This window comes from Argiope bruennichi, chromosome 8, assembly GCF_947563725.1.
Source record: "Argiope bruennichi chromosome 8, qqArgBrue1.1, whole genome shotgun sequence".
NCBI classification, from domain to species: domain Eukaryota; kingdom Metazoa; phylum Arthropoda; class Arachnida; order Araneae; family Araneidae; genus Argiope; species Argiope bruennichi.
The window spans coordinates 53,876,913-53,892,740 of NC_079158.1; the positions used below are offsets into that span (position 1 = coordinate 53,876,913).

General features: G+C 30.0%; 1 protein-coding gene across 2 annotated transcripts in view; it reads left to right on the plus strand.

Annotated features, from left to right (window-relative positions):
- The window catches only part of LOC129980924 (calcium-activated chloride channel regulator 1-like), a 48,677-nt gene that overhangs the window by 1,107 nt on the left and 31,742 nt on the right, over positions 1-15,828 (plus strand). For both annotated transcript variants that reach the window (XM_056091413.1, XM_056091412.1), the window contains exons 2-3: positions 9,156-9,426; positions 15,389-15,530. In XM_056091413.1, coding sequence (XP_055947388.1) covers positions 9,156-9,426; positions 15,389-15,530 — 413 coding nt within the window. The remainder of the gene's footprint in view (positions 1-9,155; positions 9,427-15,388; positions 15,531-15,828) is intronic.

Sequence of the window (15,828 nt, forward strand, 5' to 3'; positions counted from 1 at the left end):
AAAAAAACACGCGCGCTTTTTTTATACCTATTTTACCTACCCTTAACGGTATCTTGAATGCGTTAGCTTGGAGGTGTTGAGAGCGGGAAACACAACCGAAAGCTTAAAATTTTTTTTGCCTGCTGCTGGTATGTGCTTTCCTTTTTGTTTGCATTACTGGTTTAAGTGTTATTATATGATTATTTTATGTTATTTTTGTTATTGTATTTTTGCTTATTAGTGGACGTATTCTTCTAACTTATTGTTTTGTATTTTCCTTTCTGTTAAAATGATATATCTCTTAGGCCTAATTTCAGGGGATTTTCGGGGGACATTCCTTCCATTTTTTTGAATCCCTGCCTGAGGATGATCCTTCAGAGAGTTTTCAGGCCAGATTCTTTTTTTATTTGGTTTAATTTTGATAATTTCCTATTAACTTGGTTTTTTTATTACTATTGTCTCAATTCACCTGTGTTTTAGAAGTAGCTGCATTTGCGCTCTCTAAATACTATGGTGCTTTTTCTGTTCCTTTTTTGGTTTTAATTTGAATAAGAAATAATTTTAGTTGTGATTCCGAAACTATTTAGTTTCGTTTTCAAAATATTTCTAATTTTAGATTGGTTATATGTGTGTGTGTGTGTGTGTGTGTGTGTGTGTGTGTGTGTGTGTGTGTGTGTGTGTGTGTGTGTGTGTGTGTGTGTGTGTGTGTGTGTGTGTGTGTGTGTGTGTGTGATTGTAAAAAAACTATTCTGATATATGATAGCGTAACTATTATATAATTCACAGGAACGGAGTAAAATTTTTTCAAGGTATTTTGAGGTATGCGCTGAAGACTCATTTGAAAAATAGGTAAGATCTAACAGTTACGATTTACAGCGATAAAATTTTAAATGCCAACACTATTTTTTTTATGGAAATACATTTTCTATAGCAAAGAACAATATATAATGTTGGAACAGTACCTATAACACGAAAATCACTAGCACCAGACAGACTGAGGAAAAAAGAGAAAATAATCAATAACAGAGAGAAACAAACAAAAAAAAAAAGCATTTTATTGTGTTTCACAAATTTGCTACAAGACCTACTTCAACCACGATGACACTTTGTATGCGGCATATAGTGCTTAGAACTAAAGCACTTGCCATGCCGAAAAGACTCTGTTGAACTTCACGTCTCTCTTGCACTGCAGCTCAGTTCTTTTATTTTTAGTCTATCTGGTGATGGTGATTTCCGTGCTACAGATACCGTTCCAGGCTATTTATTATTTTTTGCTACTGAAGACACATTCCAATAAAAAAAAAAAAAAAAAAAAAAATTGAAAATTTTGAAATTTGTCGCTGTAACCGTAACTGTTAAAGCTTAACTGTTGTTTTTCATACGATTCGAGACGCATTCCTCAAAATACCTTGAACCAAAATTTTATTCTGTTCTTATGAACGGTATTATAATTAAGGTCACATATCGGGACAGTTTTTTTTATAATCACCCTTTATTATGACATCAAAGAATTCAACTAAAAAAATATAATTAAAAACTTCATCTCGTAGTAAGAATTTTTTTAAATTCAAGACCAGAAATTAAAAACTATTATATTTTAACTTTTTATTTATCTACGGTACTTTAAAGTACCGTTTAAACCTGGCTTATATCTTTACAGTATGACTGTTTTTTTTATCTAACGGTATTTGAAAGAGCACGAAGGACGTATTTCGAATAGAAAGCAGTAGATATAAACTAAAAAGTAACGTTAAAAATCTTTTATCATTAATTATTTTAATTAATTACAAAAAGTTTTTTTTCTAATAATTTACTTTAGGTTTATTCTGTACCAAAACTTAACTATTGGTTCAAAAATAAATTTGAAAAATTGATGATGGAATAATTTGGTAAATAAAGGGTTACAGATCTGTAATAATTACCGTATTAGATAAGTTCTTTTTAATCTTATTAACAGAGCATAAAATGATTGTTGATGTGAGAATTCTAGAGGAAAAGTTTGAATGTTCTTTGTTTCCCTCCCTATACATTTCTTTCTTCCTCAGTCAAATCGAAAACTCTCAATCAAAATTGAATAACAAATAACTCGCACGCAAGGTCCGTTGTTTATTTGCCTTTAATGATAAGGATTAATACCGCATTATAAAGATTTATCTGTATTATTGTATAGTACAAAATTATTTACATATTCCTTTATCTTGGAATGCCTTCTAGCAAAAGAAAACAAATGTGCAATAAGACACACAAATTTCTGTCGAGATAGCATAGAATTGAAATCGAAACCAATAAACAGCTAATAAGAAAAGACGAAAAAATTGAGAGAATGAAGGAGGAAAATTTATCAGTTGGAAGGCGGCCAAACTAGAGCTGTCAAAATGCAGCTGTGGCAAATTAAGTTCAAAGACAGAGTTTCTTTTCGTTTTCCGATATATCATTCATTTGAGAGAGAATTTTAATGCTTTCGAAAAGCTTTGTGTATTTTTTAAGTATTTCTGCTACTTGTTGATACATTTTATCGCTGCATTTTTATCTTTTTTTAAAATCTTTTTTTCCATTTATTATTGATTTGCTAATGAGGAAAAATAACCAAAAGGAGAAAATAATAATAAAACAGCTTTTAAAATAATTTCAAGGAGATTCTGCAAGCTTATGAACGAGCCACCACGGCTTACAGTGAAGAAGACTTGATAAGAATGAGCCCTAGATCAAATCAAATACAAAAAAAATTCAATTATACAATTTTAAAAATTGCATATTAATAAACAAAAATTGGAAAATAAATACAGTGTCTCACAAAAGTGATGGGACACTTGTGCTTTACAAAAGGAAACTGTATAAAATAAATAAATTAACATGTACAAAAAAATTTTGGGTGTGTTTCATATTTAAAGTTAGTAACAATTCTTACATAACATACATTTTATCAAAATATTAAAATATTAATTTAATAAAAATACAATTGTTTAGAACGGAACAAAAAATGGCTCACATAAGTGATGGGACACTTACTTTTCCATCAAATATTTATCCAAAAATTTTACTTTTTAAAAGGTTTTAATATTTTGTTGGATTTCCTTTTACTTTCAAAACACAATTTAATCTTCTTGGGATGGATTCGATTAATTTTTTTGTGATTTCTTGAGTGATTTTACCCTATTCTTCTTGAAGCACCGATTTTAATTGTTGTTTTGAAGAAATGGTGTGTTTGCGAATTCTTGATTCCAATTCTTGCCAAATATTCTCTATGGGATTTAAGTCTGGAGATTGTGGTGGTGTTTTTATTATTTCAGGACAGTTATACAGCAGCCAGAGTCTAACGTTCAAAGCAGTGTACTTGGGGTCATTGTCCTGTTAAAATCGTTATGAAGGTTCAATTTTCGTGCTGAAGATTTCAAATTTTGCTTTAAAATGTCAATATACTTGTACAGATCCATTATACTGTCAATAAAAACAAGATTACCAACTTCAGTGGACGACATACACCCCCATACCATAACTCCTCCTCCACCATGTTTTACTGTTGGCACCAAGTTCTGTTTGTGAAATTCTTCCCTGGGTTTTCTCCACACCAAGATTCTACCGTCAGAACCAAATATATTAAATTTACTCTCATCAGCAAATATAACTTTATTCCAGTTATCAGAATTCTTATTTATGTTGGATTTTGCGAAAGCTAGTCCTAATTTTCTATTCCTTTCACTTACGAAGAATTTTTTCCTGGCTACTCTACCGTGATATCCAGCAGATCGAATTACCCTTCTAATAGTCTCAGGATTAACAATTATTCCATATAATGCTTGTAAATCAGCAGCAACTTTAGGTGCACTCTTTCTTGGATTTTTTTTAATATTTCGAACGATAATTCTCTGTATTCCTTTGGATAGCTTTGATGGTCGGCCAGGTCTTCTTTTATCCTGAATAATATGATTCTTTTTATATCGTTTAATGATATTGAAAACTGTTGAATGACTTAAGTTAACTGTTTCAGCAGTTTTTCTAATAGATTTTCCACGTTCAATATGCAAATTAATAACTAATTTTCGAATTTCAGGCGAAGTTTCTTTTCGTTTAGTATTCATGGCTGCACAGAGCTAAAAAACACAAAAATTCCAAAACAAACTGGAGAGGAATACTGCAGACGGTTTTATAAATTATTGCCAATTGCTTTTGAGTAAAAATAAAACCACCAAAAATATTTTTATTGCTTATTTCAGACAATTTTTTTTGCATATCTAATGGTGTCCCATCACTTATGTGACCTATTTTTTGCTCCGTTCTAAACAATTGTATTTTTTATTAAATTAATATTTTAATATTTTGAGAAAATGTATGTTATGTAATAATTGTTGCTAAATTTAAGTATGAAACACACCCACAAAAAATTTGTACATGTTTTTTTAATTTATTTTATTACAGTTTCCTTTTGTAAAGCACAAGTGTCCCATCACTTTTGTGAGACACTGTAAATAAAATAACGAACAAAGAATTAAGGTTAGTTACATTGACCCAAATGTGCTTCCGCCAGGCATACAAAGATCAAGAAAATTGAAAAATTATTTACAAAAGGCATTTTAGACACTTAATTAAAATAAAACTTGAATTGGCATTTTTCATATTTAATTTCGATTACACTATAATAGGAAAAAAATGCTTTTCATATAAGTTAAAATAATGTATTTTTTATGTGTTTATTTTTCCAGATAAAAAGTATACTTTCAAAGACAGTTATTTTGTTCAAAATTTTAACTCAAACTCAAGCTATTCAGAGTTAACATGACCAGACTTATTTCACCTTTTTTACGAACTTTTGTAGTATTTTTTAAAGCAAAGTTTCAGTAAAGTGAGATTTGATAATAATGATCTATTGATTATTGTCTGAAATTATATTAGTTGATTATATTGAAATTGTCTGAAATTATTTTAGTTGTTGCGAAGTATATTTTTCTTTCAACAAATCAATTATCATTATAAATTCATATTTTTCTGGGAAATTAATTTAAGTAATAGCATATATAGTGCAACAATGCAATTACTTTTTGGCTAATCTTAGTTTAGTTTTATTATCTTTCCATTTTGATTTTTTTGAAAATTGCCGGACAGCGCAATTTTGAACCAAGATCAGACGATGAGGACGACATCTGAACTCCAAATATAAAATTCGAAGTTTCATAAATCTGTCAGTTTTAGTTTGTTTAAAATGTAGTGTGTTATATTTTACTAAATATCACTCTAACAGAAAGTGGGGAGGATCATATAAAAATTTTGAAGTAATTTTTTTAATATTTGTTTTAACAACATGAAATATAATTCTTTACATCATTAAAGAAATTATATATATATATATAATATAAAGAGTATAAAAATTAGCGTTGCAACATTATTCTATAAATTTTTATGACGATTTGTCAACTTTTCAACTGCAAAACAACTATTTTATGAACTGCTTGAAAAGGACTAGTATCATACAACGAGATCAAATGAACGAGACTGAAATTTAATGTTTACAAAATTTGTTGTAAATTTCCTCCTTTAGTTGAACTAATCACCGTCGATCAAAACCAGCTGCTCTTCACAAGCGGATTTCCTCGCTTTTCAAGGTTATGTAAATGTGAAAGTAAAATCAAACATATTTCGAGCTATATTTTGACTAGCCATTTTTTATTATTCTCAACTTTGAATTTGCTACTTTCAATTTTAAATTCCTGTGAATTGAATTGTCATTTATTTTATCTCGTCTCAAAAAAAGGTATTAACTTTTTCTCATGTCATCTTAAAGACCCGAAGATAAAGCCACAGATTTAAAAAGCTTTCTTTAGAAAATATAGTGAATTCACATATATCGAATTTCGCTCAATCGGAAACATCTATATATTTACTTTTCCTAAACCGAAAATCTCTATCTATCGAGCATTTCACAGAAAGCTTGGATTTTCATATGAAAAACAATTTTCGTATAGCGAATAAAATGTTTATTAATCAAACGAAAATCGAAGCATATAAGTTATGTATATTTATTGGAGTCAGAAAGTGACGATGGATTTCGTTCATAAGAAAAAAAAATACAAATTAAAATAGGAAAAAATTTTTCGCCGATTCTTACTACATCAGAAATTTTAAGACTGGAACTCATCCACAAGTATTTACATTCCAAATGCAATAAACGCTTTCTTTTCTACAAATCTCTTTCCTAACTTAAAGTGTGATTTTTATATTAAACTCAATAAGTTTTAAATTTCTTATAGGGATAGTTCGTAACTGGTTATCTTTAAGCACGAAAAAGAAGTTTAGCTTAGTAAAAAAATATGGAAAGCGAGATAAAACTGAAATTGCGATAAAAGAATATAAAATTTTGACAAGAAGAGATCAGCAATTTTGAGAAATAGTTATTTGTACATTTCTTAAAATAAATTTCTGTGATAGTTTAATTCTTAATTGATCTCCCAGTTTAATTAAAATTTTTTCATAGTAAAAATTATAAAAAAAAATGGTAAAAGATTTGAAATTCTTTTTCTGAAATGAAATTTTAAAATTTTTTATGGGTCTGCGTTAAGAGAGTATATAAAAATGTAATAATTTCAAATTAGCTACACTCTTAAAATAATTTCATAATTGCTCGAAATCCATCGTCTTTGTAGTTTTAACTTCGGTGTAGCGAATACTTATAATTCCTTTGCACTTGGAAAAGTAATTTGATGCATATTTATTCACTTAAGAACTTGTTCGTGGCTTCGAAAAATAAATATACATATAATTATTTTAATTTAGATTTCCCCGAATTATTTTCCACATCTTCTTACCATTTTGTAGGCATTCTTAACAATTAAAATTTTAAAAAATAAAGAAATAAAAATGAAGCACTGTATTGAATGGTGAGTGAATCACTATCCGACTGCAAAAAATTTATTTTTTCACGAAATCAAAATATTGAAGTCTGCAAATTCCATCTAAAATATATAAGATCGAAATTCTTTCTCACTCTCGCTCCTTCATATGAGGAAGGAATGGAGGTCTGTTTTCCGGCGTATGCTCCTGAACAAGTTCTTAGCTTGTGCCTGGTTAACAAAATCAAAACACGAATATCACAAAAATTTTAAAATCCGCCTGAATCAACAAAGAAAGCTAAAATAGCCTTCACTTTATGACAACCCTGAATGGAGAAATCACAAATCCAATCTAAAGACAGTGGAATATAACCCAACTTGGCACGGAGAGAATCTCTAGCTGTCTCATATTTACGGCAGGAGAGGACAAAATGTTCACAAGTTTCTGGAATCTGGCAATGGACACAATTTGGTGATTCAATGAGCCTACATTCATGAAGAACTGCATTGACTGGAAAAGTCCTAGATATTAATCGAAAAATTAAGACCTCATTACGTCTGGATAAATTGAGTTTTTTAAAATTGAAAGCATCAAGCCATTTGTATTTTTCATAGTATTTAGAATTTTCCCATTCTAAGTTTTGTTTATGTCTTACAATTTTAGCACATACCGAACTGGTGTCTTCGGGCGAGATCCAGTCGCAGATATTGGGAGAAGTTAAGGCTTGTTTAGCTAAAACATCAGCCCGTTCATTTTCTGCAATTACCACGTCGGCAGGAGTGTATATCAGCTCTAAAGAGGAACGTATCTTTAAGGCATTAAATATAACTTGGGCCACAAAAAGAGCACTTCTGGGAGAATGGAAGTTTAGGCATCTCAAGGCTGTCAAATTGGATAAACTGTCAGTCAATAATCGCTCTTTCATACTTTCTGCTAATTTATTTGGTTCGCCGTTCTGCTATTACCATGGTTTGGACAAAGAAATCGTGACAAAAGCTAAAAATTAGACAGCATCAATTAAAAAAATCTTAATGTTTCCTTTAATCAAGTTTCTCATAGATTTTTATTAGCATTAATTCAGATCCATGGATGTTATATTTCTTTTTTATTATGGGAATATCAGTCAAAAGAAGGTAAAAAGCTACATAACTTTTTAAAATGACGAAAAGCGTCTTTAAATTGCTTTTTAAACTGAAGCTATTTAAAAGCTTAAATATGCATATCAAATTGACAGAAAAATTACTATTTTTTTTTTTTTTTTTTTTTTTGCCAATATTTATATTTTGTAATAGCTGTTGTCCGGCTTATGGGAAGATGTCAAAATAAGTTTAGTCCTTAGAGCCATAAAAAAAAGATTGCATCTGAAAGTCTGTTTTGTATGAACATCTAGTGCTAAATCTATTTGTACAATTGTAGAAGCTTGTTAAAATAATCCATTTTATCTGAAAATTTAAAAATTTTCGATAAAAGATTAATTAAGATTTTTCATCGGTTATAGGCTCACGATTTACATAAATCACTAAGTAATGAAACTCACTTCAATAACAAATTCACTACAAATTTTATTGAAACTTATGATTCACAATACTTTTGAACTTCGAGAATAGAAAAGCAATGTAAAAGTAACGTGCATTATTCGACTTTGTTCGTCTAGAGATGTAACGTAATACGCAGTTGCAGAATCTGAATAAAAACTTTATTTTAAAATTTAATACATGCCAATCAGAAAATTGAACATTAATAAAATTTTATTAATCATAATTGCCAGTCATAGTTATTATTTATCAATCACAGTTGCCAATCATAAAATTGAACATTAATAAAATTTTATTAATGTTCAGTCAGTTCTATGATTGGCGACATTGTTTCAACTTTTTTAATGCTTCTATGAAAAATTGTTTGGTTTTTATTTTTCTCCTCTTTTTTTTATTTATTTATTTATTATCTAAAATTTAATTTGGAATTCAATTAGTTGAACTATCTAATGATAAAAATATGTATATTCTGGAGTTAGTATTAAAATTTATTTATTTTTGTAAATATTTAACCATTATTATTAATACTATAAGAGTTGCATTATAGTTTTAATGCAACTATTTAGATTATTGTCCCAATTTTTATTCAAGTACTATTTTGTGTGTATTGCGAATTGGAAACTGTTCCATTTACTTTTTTAATATTTTGAAATCCAAAAAAATGACAAATTTCTTTGAAGTTTTGACATAAACCATTTCAAAATCTGCTTTCTTCACAGAATATTTTTATCTTTTGCAAATTCTGACTTATTCATGCAAAAAAAAAAAAAAAAAAAAAAAAAAAAAAGAGAGAGAATTTTATTCTTTCCACACTTTTAGGCTGTTCTCACCAAGTCATCTGAATTCATCTACCATGCCACGAGAAAGCGTTCCTATTTTGGAGAATTCATCGTCTCACTTCCATCTTCATGGACTGCTCAAGTGTGTAAAAATGACGATTTTACCACAGAAATTTCTCAAAGAATTGACGTCTATCTGACAAACTCGGATCAAAAACGACATTTGACGACGAAGCACAGTAGAGGATGCGGTTTAGAGGGCGATAGAATTGACATGCCTCTTGAATGGTTGAATGAAAACAATGTAGCAAGTAGGTCGAATCCTTTTTTTTTCTTTGAAAGGAATGACAACATGAAAGACATAATATTTCTTCTCGCTCTACCTATATTATTCATTTAATATGACCAGAATTTCTAAACATAATTCCAGTACATACCCAGTTTTAGAGGAAAAATGCTATCATACTATTTAGTTTCAATCGCTTTCTCCTCTTTTAGTACATCCGCTTGTTTTCTAAAGTAATGTATTCAAAATTTAAAAAAAAAATTCATATTTAATTTTTTAAAAAATAAAAAAAATTTCTTTGTTAATATAAGAAATATCCCCCCACGTTTTATTAAATGTATAAGTCAAGTTTTATTAGTTTATTAGAAAAATTCCGATTATGAATTGTGTGCCGATTATAGACTTAGTTCGTTGTCTAGATAAAAATTAGAGTGAAATATATGCTAAAAAAGACGGTAGAAACAAACATTGGGTGAATCGGGGTTTAACCCCCTTCTTCGCCAAGTTGCGATAACGCGCCAAAGCTGGCAACCTTCAGACTGGCAAACCTATTATCTTTCCCCTTTATTATGCGCTATGACTAGACATCTGCCCCCTCGCTTTTGAACATTTTGCAAAACACGGCGCAAGACCGTTGTTTGGCAAGTTGGCGATTTTCGAAAATCGCACCAAGCAGGGGGTTGAACTCCGGTCGTACCCAAACATTGAGCCCTATAAATTTTTTTTATTAATTCTGGCTTGATTCGATACAATTAGGGATTGCAATACCGGACCAAAATTACAATACCGGTATTCGGTATTTTTTAGATCTCAATACCGGGATACCGGTTTTAATACCGGTATTAGAAATTTTAGAAAAAGAAAGAAAACACAGGTGTTTCTTTGTTTTATTTGCCAGTTTTATTAGAAAAGGTAAATATCACAAAAAATAATTTGTAACTTATAAATTATAACAGTATATAAAGAATCGCAAAAAAAGTAAAGGAACAACTTATTTATTTAAATCACAAAAAAGTGTAAATATCACTATTCAGTCTGTGGTACTAATACAAATTTTTGAAATGTGATCTTAAAAAACATAATGCATCCATTGTAATGTCATTAAGCCTGAAACGTAATTTTGTTCAAAAATTACCAGCTGTCAAAAACGCTCTTTCGGTATCTTACACTAGTTGGTGGTATTGTTAGCAATGCGCGATATACTTTTTCCAAGTATTTACCTCTAAATCCCTCACCTTCAAATAAATCGATTTCTTATCGGACGGTTTTGGATATAGCTGATTTCTGTATTGTATTTTGGTTCGTTGAAATTTTCTTATTTATCACTAATTCTAATTTTTGTTCAAGAGACAATTCCTTTTCATTATCGACATTAGTGTCATCATAATCTTCGGTAACTGAACAGAATTCTTTTGAATGTGGATAGGTTTGTGGGTAAAAAATGTTAAGAAAATTTACTATAAACTTAATCAGATTTGAATAGGTTATTTTCTTTTCTTCTTCTTCATTTTTAAAATCATTATAATTATGTAAATACCATAAGACATTTTCTATTTCGATATGCCTTTCTTCTGTGCGATTTTTCAATGTAATATATAATCTTCAGATAGTGATGTGTGCTTTCTAGTGTGATGTATGCTGTTAGGAGTAAACGGTGCCAACATGTTTTAAAATCTAATATTAACATATATTCTGTTTTATTTTCAGTTAGTATGTATTGTTATTATCTTCATTGTCAATATCACTCTCACTCTTACTCTCTTCAAAGTTGGAATCCGAAGTTTCTATATCCACAGTATTTGGATTCATCTGTTCTTTATTTTTTTGGTATAATACATCTATTATTCCTAACTGAATTCCATGAGCATAGCGCAATTGCTGATTTCCACCAATCAACTTTCCAACTTTTTTTTTCATAACTGTTGCTCCATCAGTAATTATGGATAAGATTTCTTCTTTCAGAGATAATCCATGTTTCGCTCATTTAGATTTAAGCAATTAATTAAGCCATTAATTTGTTAATTAATTTCGCCCGTTAGGGAGACATAAAAACAAAAACGTATACTATTTTGCTATGTCGGCGATCCGTGAACTTATAGTGGAGACCATTTTAAAAATTTATAGTAAATACCGAAAAACCGGTATTTAAACTTGTGAATACCGGTATTACAAAATTGTACAAATGACTCAAAATACCGGTATTCGGTATCCCGGTATCCCGGTATTGCAATCCCTAGATACAATCTAGAAGTGAAGTTTGGTACTGTTGGCGATAATTAAGAAAACGCTTGGCGAAGTTTTCAGCTGCAGAAGACTATATCTTATAAAACTACGGGGAGGGGACGTGGACATCCGGAAGTTGTGTATGTGTAAATTGAAAATATATATTCTCTTAAAATTTGGTGTCATCATTTCATAAAGAAATAAACATCACATTATATATTACTAGCTATTACCCGCGACTTCGTTGGCATGGAAATTTTCATGTGTATGTATTAGAACTAACGGTCTGATCAGTAGTCGGCAGTGTCTGTTTAAAATCGCCTGCGAGCTAAACGACAACGCCGCCCATCATCGCCTGGTTGCCGCGGATTCCTGCAGGCTGTGTTTGAACGCCTCTAATGCATGCTTGTGCGCCATTGTGCACTCGTCCTATACTATTAACTTGCACTGCTGCAAAAGGATTCCCCGGCCGCTGTTTTTGGTGACGTTGCATGTTGGAGTATCTTCGCTTGCAAGATTAAGCGGCAATTTGAAAACGGAATGTGCAGTCCGGCCACCGTTAAGCAAAGTTGCCCAAGGAAGCTACAGCCAGAGCTCCTGCACAACTTCGCCTGCTAATTTCCCTCTTCGTTGCGATGGGAGTAGGCCGAAATCAGCGAGACATTTTCCAGATATGGAAATTATTTTATCCTCAATCAATACCAAAGCTTCGTTAACGATTAGGTCATTTGAGTGCCATCCAGCCTATGCACAATATCTTCTGATAAAGCGTCCTTGTATTTATCCCACATCTGGAGGGGGTTTGATAGTCCGCAAGTGCTCACTAAAATTGCAAACAGATCTTCTAGCTACTTTCATAGTCCGAGCTTTATTACTCCTCTTCGAAAGATTAGATTTGCGTTTTCTGGGCATTTCGAAAAACTATCAAATAAAACAAATAAAAAAATTTAAATAACCTAAAAAACGATGCACTTAACTATAAGCATATACGAAAAATATATAAATAACATAAATACAATTTAATTACAAAAACACACAACTAACCTAAAAGCAATTTATTTACATAGTATACCTGCAATAAAACAAAACAGCAAATCAAGTCCATGTTTCTTTAAAATCAAGCCAAGTCTATTTTATTTATCTATCGAGATTGAGATAGCTACTACAGTATAATACACATAATTTTTAAACTTTTAATTAATATGAAAATACAGTTGTCAGCAATCAGAACACACTGCGCATGCGTGAATTTTCAACGCTAGTTGGCGTAACGCAATGCGTGAATTTTCTACTCCAGTTGGGGTAACACAATGCAGATTAGTAATTTTTAGATTCCTATATTCATGTTTTATTTTAATTTAAAAGTACTTCAGAATGAATCCGTAAGATAGATAAATTAAGAATAATTTTAAATGCATCAAACACTAAGAAAATAAATAGAATCGATTGAAATATTCGGTCGAAAACATGTTAAGTCTAATCTCATTAGCGTGGAAAAAAAAAACAAAAAAAAAACCTGAAACCTTATTTACTTTTGGTGGGATTTGGCCTCAGATTTTTGGCGAGAAAGTTAGTGTTTAATTAATAAAAAATTAACCACTGAATTAACCGGAATAAATAGTAGCCTATATCCTATTCCAGACAATAATCTACCTCTGTGCTAAGTTTCATCCAATTCCGTTCAGCCGTTCTGACTTGATTGACTAACAAACATCCATCCATCCAAACTTTCACATTTATAATATTAGTATAGATTTAATGAGAAGGAGGTGAGCGTGAATATTCAAAGAATGGGAATATTTTTAGTAATTCCGTACTAGCAGCACATTTACGATCACTTCACATCATTCTGTTTTCTTCGCTCATCCGTTTGAACTCGCAATTCATTAATATCATTCTAGTCAGTTTCATTATAACACCCATAGGGAAATCCTTGTTAATTAACTTAAGTCCTTTTTCCACGGACTCCGAGTCTTTTTTTAATTTGTAAAAATTGTGTTAGCAATTGTTTAAGATCTCTATTTAAAGATAAAGAGCATTTTTCAAAGTAAACTATTGAGTGTCCGTAAAAAATTACACTAGTAGCATCAGTTCTAAGTCTTTCAAAATTTTATTTTTTAATTAATAAAATTATATTAGAAATTAGAAGGTAGATTTAATATTTTTTGAAAAACAGGAATAACATCAATTGAAAATTCACAGAGCAGTTTGCACAAGAAAATGTTATAAAACTCTACGGAAAATTATTTATAGAATGACGTCAAGTGATCTGACTCCATTTATTTATTTTACTGTAATACATTTAAACTCTGTGAATCAAAATCAACTGCTGACCACAAAAAGAAACCACGTGATTACAAAAATGCCTCGTCATCAACTGAAAAATGCAAAAAGAGACGACGACAAACAGTCTATTCCTCATTCCACAGGCTGTTGTCCTAAAAATTTATGCATGTATGTCCTTTAACCTTAGTAGTTGATTGGTGACTTTGTTAATCTCTTACTGAACTGGCTACTGATTGCCCTTGTGGAAACAGGGTCTTATAATGCGTTTGTCATGGATCATCCTAACTGCTTTTAAAAAGTTATCACATTATTTTCTGAGATATTTACAACAATTTTAACGAGTCGTGTATATATACATATATAATGTAGTTCTGTAGATAATTGGTGGCAGTTCTTTTATGAAAATGATTAAAATCTTCAACGATATTCATAGAAATTTCGAAGTACTCAAGCGACAATATTATAATATCGTTTTCAAATTATTCATTTAATTAAAAATAACAGCTGCCATTGAAAACTTTGGTTTTGTTATTTATTTATTTTTAGTTATTTATTTATTATTTTGGTTTATTTATTTATTTTATATAGAAGAATATTTTTGTTATTTTTTTATTTATTTATTTAATAGGAATCGGTCTCTTATAAAACGCAAACGAAATTTTAGAATTCCCATTGTAATGCATTTTTTTTATCAAACAATATAATGAAAGATAATGGAACAATAAAGTACATGTCATTTTTAATGAGATACAAAACTCTGTAAGACAGACAGTTACATTTCGTGTCATCAAATTTGGCATGCAGTTACTTCTTGGATTGTAGGTAATCATTACGAAAGAAAATTAACAAATTTTAATTAAATTTTTAATTAAGTGTTAACGCTTTTTTGTAATAATTTCGGTGTGACTCGAAAAAAAATTCATTTTTATTCTACTTTAAAAAATTAGCTTATTTAGAGAAACTAATTTTTTTTTTTCTTCAATTAAAATTCTTTTAAATAGATTAGACTTGAACACAATTTCGTAACAATTATTTATGTAGTCGTGCGTAATAAAATAACAAGATTATGACTAATCAATTACACATATTTCAATAAGTTTAGTACCATTGCTCAAAAGTAAAGATTAGATTGTTCAATTTATTTCAAAGCATTTATTGTTTTTTTAACAGGAATCTTTAATTTTTTAAATAACATAAATATATTTTAGCCAGCATTTCTGTAAATTGAATTATTTAAAAACTGCCAAAAGCTTTAAGCATACAATATATTGATAGATGCAATTCATCGATGATAGACGAATGAATCTATGCATAAAACGGAATCATACCATAATATTCCAATCAAGAAGGTGGTAAGCGAAGTAGGTTCTTCTCAACCGTACAAAAAAAATTACTAAACATCAGTTATGTTTTTAGATGTAAGATTGCGCATATGTTTCAACTTAATTTATTATCAATTGAAAACATATTTATAATAGGCCTTGCTCGTCAGTTCGCGCAGCACTGGTCAATTTATCGATATGGAGTTTTTGAAGAGAAAACCATCATTCAAGATTCCTGTTACTTATCTGGAAAGTCATGGACACCAGTCGGATGTTATAACATCAAACCTCAATCTGAGTAAGTAAATATGTTCACCAATTTTTTTTATCGGCTTTCTTTTGTCAGAAAGAAGCTCAGCTTGGTGGCAATAAGCTCCTTCGAAATTAATTAATTTTCGGTTTATCTAAAATGAACTCGTACTAAAATTATTAATTTCGGTATTTAAAAACTCAGAATGTTTTCTTTCTCAATTTTGTTGTAATTTTCCACGAAAGGATGTCGTAATTTATAGTCAAAAATAAATTTATCTGCGAGTTTTGTAAGTAAACATGTTACACTGAGTTCCAAAAATTTTTCAAAGGCATTTTCAAAGTCA